The sequence below is a fragment of the Lontra canadensis genome, unplaced genomic scaffold (genome assembly GCF_010015895.1).
Source record: "Lontra canadensis isolate GAN:19392208 unplaced genomic scaffold, GSC_riverotter_1.0 scaffold4, whole genome shotgun sequence".
NCBI lineage: Eukaryota > Metazoa > Chordata > Mammalia > Carnivora > Mustelidae > Lontra > Lontra canadensis.
In genome coordinates, this window is record NW_022630998.1 from 39,375,875 (window position 1) to 39,382,846 (window position 6,972).

The 6,972-nt window shown below is 43.1% G+C and overlaps 1 protein-coding gene across 1 annotated transcript; it reads left to right on the forward strand.

Moving 5' to 3' along the window:
• The first annotated feature begins 2,066 nt into the window (after positions 1-2,066).
• On the forward strand, positions 2,067-4,933 carry LOC116863963 (40S ribosomal protein S8-like). The gene is given in 3 exon segments (XM_032851234.1): positions 2,067-2,275; positions 4,276-4,609; positions 4,611-4,933. Coding segments are annotated over 3 exon segments (801 nt in total). The 3' UTR covers positions 4,869-4,933.
• The last annotated feature ends 2,039 nt before the right edge of the window (positions 4,934-6,972 follow it).

The following is a 6,972-nucleotide window of genomic DNA, read 5'->3' on the forward strand; positions in this document are numbered from 1 at the left end:
GGGCACGACCTCAGACGGTGTGACTCTGTAGCAGGGACAGACCCTGAAGGAGCCAGCGGCTGGAGGCTGTCTACTGACCGACAGCTCCATACAAGCCATTCCTTGGAGACACACTGCTTGCCTCATCCCTGTGTCGACTACAGTCTACCCTTTGCATTACTCCAGTACACTTGTCCATATGCATTCACGGAACATCTCCTCAAGGATACCAGTGGGCCTCTCTTTCTGAAGGAAAACTTAGAAGAGGAAGATGAGTGGGATAAACTTTAGCCCTCACTGTTGTCATTAGTCTAGGAGACACAGCTGATACTCCTTCTTCCTCCATTACCTGTCTGGATCATTGTCACCATTAGATACCACCTCTGCTAGTTTCAGTGGCTTTTTAAGTAGTGTGACCCGGAGTCTCATTCCCAAGGGGTCTGAGCCTTCACCACCAAGTTGCTATAGACTACAAGTTTGTGTCATCCCACCCCAAATTTATATGTTGAAGCCCTGATCGCTAGTGTGATAGTATTTGGAGGTAAGCCTTTGGGAAATAATTAGATTTAGAAGAAGTCATAAACCTGGAAGCTGCTCCTGATGGGATTAGACCCCTTACAAGAAGAGGAGGAAACCAAGAGTTCTCTCTTTCTCTACCACATGAGGACACGGCAAGAAGGCAAACCACAAAGCTGGCCCTTAACCAGATACAGAACCTGACAACACCTTGATCTTACAATTCCCAACCTCCAGAACTCTGAGAAATAAGTATTTATTGCTTAAACTACCTAGTCTGTGATACTGTGTTATAGCAGTCCAATTGGATGAAGACATACGGCCTTTTCAGAATGAGGTTGCTGTTCTTGTTCATTTGTAGTCACAAGTAGGAAAGGAAGTACCAAAAGAAACCCAAATGGGTGACCTGGGTTCCACATGTATTCCTCCATGACCCATTTTGTAATCACAGCCTTCTCCCTCCTGATGATTGGGTTGATTACCTCTGCCGGAATGGTGATGCCATTCCTTGTTTGCTGGTCCCCGGAAACAAGGAACAAAAAATGCCTAGACGGCAGCTGTAGCTTCTAATGTAAAGGTACCCTTGCTAAATCCACTGGTGAAAGGGTATTCCTTTTTGAGGATGAGAATTTCTAACCCTGCAGAACCCAGAGTTACAGGAATGAGAAATCTAATAGTGTGTTACTATCAGTATTGACCGGGGTGGTGCGAGGGGGGCAGATTCCTGTCTCTACCCTTGGAAGTATGGGTCTGTTCCTATGATGAAAAAAACCACTGACTCTTCAAGATGGAAAGGCCTCAATACAGTCAATGTCTCACTAATTGATTAATTGATCTTCCTGAACAATGGTGCCATATTGGAAGATCAACATCAGTCTTTGTGGCTGGCATGTTGATATTCAGTAGTAATAAGGGTTAGATCAAACTTGGTAAATGTATTTTACATTGTTAGGTGTATGTGTAGCCTCCATATCTATCACTGTGGCTACTTCATTCATATGTGGGTTTTTTTTGTTTATTTTAGCACTGGAGTGGTTGTTGATAAGGGCTGAATTCAACTGGCAACGTCATTGTCTGGTTTTTTAATGTTTCCTCCATAGTGCATGCTACCTGGTGAATGTTAACATGTGATACAAAGATTTTCATTCTTCTGTTCACTCTCCTATGTCCATCCACCCTAAATAATATTGAATACCTACTTTAATTAGAATCGTCAGGAATTCTCTCTCTTAAAAAGTGACATTTAATTTGGGAACTTTAGAATATAAGGAGGCTGGGGTGCCTGGGTAGCTCAGTGGGTTAAGCCCCTGCCTTCGGCTTAGGTCATGATCTCAGGGTCCTGGGATCGAGCCCCACATGGGGCCCTCTGCTCAGCAGGGAGCCTGCTTCCTCCACTCCCCCTCCTGCCTCTCTGTCTACTTGTGATCTCTGTCTCTCTGTCAAATAAATAAAATCTTTGAAAAAAAAAAAAAGAAGAAAAAGAATATAAGGAGCCAGCCGTGGGGAAAGCCAGGGGAAGGGCATTCCAGACAGAGCAGACAGCATGTGCAAAGGGCTGTGGTATAGGGAACATGGCCAAGGAGAGAAGACAGTGTGGTCGCACACAGCAGGAACAAAAGAGTGATGTAAAGAGAGACTGGCATGGAAAGGCACTGAGCAAGGGGGCTGAAATGATGACATTCACATGTTCTAAAGCTCATTCTGGCTGTAGTGTGGAGGACGGATTGGAAGGAAGCCAGGATGATGTTGGGAGACAACTAAGAAGCAGTTTTAATAGCCTGTGAGAGATAACATCGGCCTTGATTAAGGAGGTAGCAAGGAAGAGTTATAAGTGAATGGTTCAAAAGCTCTTTTGGGGGTCGAATTGATTTGTTCTATTGAAGACTAATTGTCATAATAACAAAAATGTATATTTTTCTAAATACAAAATAAAATGCCACTTAATACAAAGTCCATCTCCTCACATAATGATAGAAAGGATGAATCAGAGTCTCAGAGCTATCCTAAAACCCATGCTCTTTACTCAGTTGGCAAGAGAGCATACTTACCAAGTAATGTAGGTAGAAATAAGCCCGTCTGGTTTCTTGGGGTTTTTTTCTGGGTTACAGTTCTGATGAAATAAATAATCAGGACCAAAGAAATCAATGAAGCTTTTCAGACGCAGAGCCTGGGAAGGAATGGCGGAAGTGAGGACAAATGAGCACACGGTCAGAAATCTGAAAACCAAAGAAAGACGCTAGAACTCCAAGATGGGTAAGTAAGGCTGCAAAGAGTCCTTTTGGTCTCTGTAGGCCCTGAGGACATCTCTGATGCAGCCAGTAAAATAATGCAAGTTAATAACAATGAACTTGCCTGTTTATTAACTAGATGCCCTCCAAATAACATTTTCCTTTGAAGCTCTTCGAAGGGCAACAGTACCGTCATCCGGAAATTTTTATCCAATGCACATATTCTTCAGCAACAATGCAGGACTAATGAGATGTTGTCATATTTTAAGTCCCCAACTGAATTGGCCCACAGCACCACAGTCAACACCTGAAGAAAAAGTAAAACACAAAAACGTGTGGAAGGAATTGGTTCCTATCCTTAAGGAATGCACAGTTCCTAGCAAGGCCTATGGATGCTGGCAGGAGCATGGCTAATGGTTTTTTCAAATCTCCACAAAGCCTTCAAACTGAAAACTGTCTTCCCTGTGAAAACCCAGGTGGGAACACAGCCTGAATCTTGAAACACTGCGGCATTTCATAGTTTTGCACAGCAGAGCTGAGCCAAAAGTAACTTCCAAGCCCATTACAAACTTGCTGTGCAAGTGGAGGAAGACACGTTCATTTGAGAGCTGGGGAGTGACCCTTATAGGGTCCCAGGGGACCCAGTATCAGTGGCGCTCACTGCTTCCTCTTCCCTGGATGCAACAATATATTAAGAGAGAGAAAAAAAAAGAGGAGGCTGGTTCTTTTCATGATTTTCCTTTTTAATTTTTGTTGAAAATGGAACTGTGTTCTCTTGATCCTTCAAACAAATGGAAGGGAAGTGGAAGCCCAAAAGTTTCTCTTAGGCTCCCCAGAGAGGGGAGCTGTGTTTGTAGTGCGATGTGGGAAAAGTCCTTGTGTATCTGCCGCATTGTCACGTCGTACTAGAGTGATTTGTAGTAGGAAGTGTGGGATGAATACAATTTTTATGTAAGAGAAAGTGAAGGAGCCCCAGTCTTTGAATCTAAGGATCTCAGTTTGCCCTTCCTCCCTAAGACGTGCTTCTCCTGACCACAGCACACCCTGCCCCCCATCCTCATTAGATGATGAAAGAAACACAACAACACTCTCTGAACTTGACCCAAACATTGTCCAGCCAGAAATCTTTGTTATTCAGAATGCCCTTGGGCAGGGAAGGAGGAACAGGAGGGAGTTTGGAAGGACAAGCCTGAGAATACAGAAGCATTGCGAAGGGGGTAATGAAAGTTTCTGGCATCCCACCTGAAGAATCATTTTAAACTGATGTTTGTAATAAGCATTGCAAACTGGGTACATCTTAATAAACAAATGGTCTTTGGAAGGAAAATGAAGAGATGCATTAAGAGACATCTAAAAGGATTATAAAGATACTTCTCTAATTTCAGCAATTCATCATTTCAAGCAAACTGGCAAATAATTTTGTTTCTTCTTCCAGAAAGTAGTAATAATGAAACTGTTCTCCAACTTCTGTCAGAAGAGGGGATGGATGAGGTAAAATCTATTAATCATTCTGGATTTGCAATGATAGCTGTGTCATTTGCCTTTGTTGAAGGACAGCTTCCCTTCCAACCTGTCGCAAGCCTAGCGAAGAAAATAGCTTTGCTGGACGCCCCACTGCCAACACCAAGATCGGCCCCCGCCGCATACACACAGTCCGAGTCCGGGGAGGCAATAAGAAGTACCGTGCCTTGAGGCTAGACGTGGGGAACTTCTCCTGGGGCTCTGAGTGTTGTACGCGCAAAACGAGGATTATTGACGTTGTCTACAATGCATCCAACAACGAACTGGTCCACACCAAGACCCTGGTGAAGAACTGTATTGTGCTCATTGACAGCACACCGTACCGACAGTGGTACGAGTCCCACTATGCACTGCCCCTGGGGCTGCAAGAAGGAGGCCAAGCTGACGCCTGAGGAGGAAGAGATTTTAAACAAAAAACGATCAAAGAAAATTCAGAAGAAGTATGATGAAAGGAAAAAGAATGCCAAAATCAGCAGTTTTCTGGAGGAGCAATTCCAGCAGGGCAAGCTTCTTGCGTGCATCGCTTCACGACCAGGCCAGTGTGGCCGAGCAGATGTCTACGTCCTAGAGGGCAAGGAGCTAGAGTTCTATCTGAGGAAAATCAAAGCCCAGAAAGGCAAATAAATCTTCCTCCCACCTTCGGTCATGTAATAAAGGTGTTTATTGTCCTGTCAAAAAAAAAAAAAAAAGAAAAGAAAAGAAAATAGCTTTGCTTCTCAAATCAGGCTAATGTTTAAAATCCTCAGCCATGGTTTTGCAAGACTGTAGACCCTGAGCATTGAGTCAACTGCCTCTTCTGAAAAACCAGCTGAAAAGAAAAGGAATATGAAATCCCCAGTGATAGTAGAGTCTTTAAAGGAAGAAAAAGCAAAAATCAAAGCAAGGTTAGGCAGAGACTTAGAAAGAGATAATTACAATGCCAGCCTCGCAGGGGACCTTTCATAAACATCATTGAGAATAATGCTGCATCTCTAGGAAGTAGGCACCACCGACAGGGTCTAATCCCCTCAGAAGTCACTCTAAGCCCCTATCTGAAACACAGATGATTTTGTGGATTTCAAAGGGCTCCTCTTTCCCGAAAGCTCTGCATGCCTCCATGCTGTTAATCCCCTTACCTTCCTGCAGGGACACTTTACTTTTGATCTCAGGTTTATCTAATCAAATCCTTTGCCTTATTTGGACTGTTAACTCCCTGAGCAAAGGGCTTGCCTACCACCACATCATCTCCAAGTTTTTAGGCCAACCAGAGATTGGATGTGACTGCTATCTCTACTTCTCCTTGGGTTAGTATAAGAAGGGTATGAGATCAATACATGAGGTTACAAGAAAGATCCTGCAAAGGGACCTGCACAAAATGATGCTGTTCAGAAATATACATCTTTCCATGAAGGTTAAACTCTACAGAGAAGGAGGAGCTTCCAGAATTGTCCTGTGAGGATCTCACTGAAACCTCAACCCCATAGAGACATCTATTAAACTATTAAAAGTAGCAGAGACAATCATACAAAAATCTGCAGAGATGGACCAGAAAGGGCTTACAATAATTTAAGTAATATTTATTCAACCACACCTAAAGAAACTCAGTAGGGAGAGTAAAAGACATGGCTGCACCCATCCCATCTACCCAGATCCAGTGTGGTAGGGGATCAGCTCAGTGAGGTTGACAGCCAAATGGCAAGTCCCATGTCCTTAGCTCTGTGCAGACCTCTGGGTGGGGGGCCAAGCTAGGGTGCCAGTTTCCCCACCCCAGACCCCTGCTCCATAAGGAGGAGCTGAGTGGGGCAGCTGGTGAATGCAGAAACTCCTTTCCCCACCTCTCTGTGTTGTGGAAGAGCTACTGAGGAGACTTGGAAACACAGTGGCAGCTCCCATCTCCTCCCATTCCTGTGGAGGAAGGCTATTCAAGACCACCCTGCCCCTGGGCTATGTAACCCCTCTTCCGAGGGAGGTGGTGGCAGCTGGTGGTATGTTTTTACAACGCCGTAATTAATGTAGTTAATGTATTTAATGTAATAATTATATATTACAATGTAATTAATATATTCACAAGTTTTATAATATATTCTTTTTTATTGTGATAAAATATACGTAACATAAACATGACCATTTAAACCATTTTCAGGTGTGCCCTGCAGTGGCCTTAGATACATTTATAATGTCATATAACTGTCACCACTCTCCATTTCCAGAGCTGTTGCATTGTTCCAAACAGAAACTCTGAACCTACTAAACACTAACTCCCTGCTCTCCCTCCCCCAAGCCCCTGGCAACCTGTATTTTCCTTTCTGGCCCTATGAATGTGACTACTCTATAGTCCTTCATCTGCTCAGCTGTTAATGCTGAGATCCATATTTTGTTTTAAAATCTTGTGTTTTTTCATGAATATAAAAAGAAAATAAAGGATGAAACTGGAGTTCTTTCCTTGTAAATAATCTAAGTGGAATTATACAATAGCTCTCCTTTGTGTCTGGCTTAGTTTACTCAATGTCAATATTTTCAAGGTCCATCCATGTTGTAGCATATGTCAAAATTGCTTTCCTTTTTAAGTCTGAATAATATTCCATGGAATGCATAGAGCACATTCCCATTTATCTATTCACCTGTTCTATCATGAACAGTCAGTTGTATTGTTTCTACCTTTTGGCTATTGTGAACAAGGCTGCTGGGAATAGTAGTGGAGAAAGATCTGTTTGAATCCCTATTTCTAGTTCTTTGGGGTATATACCTA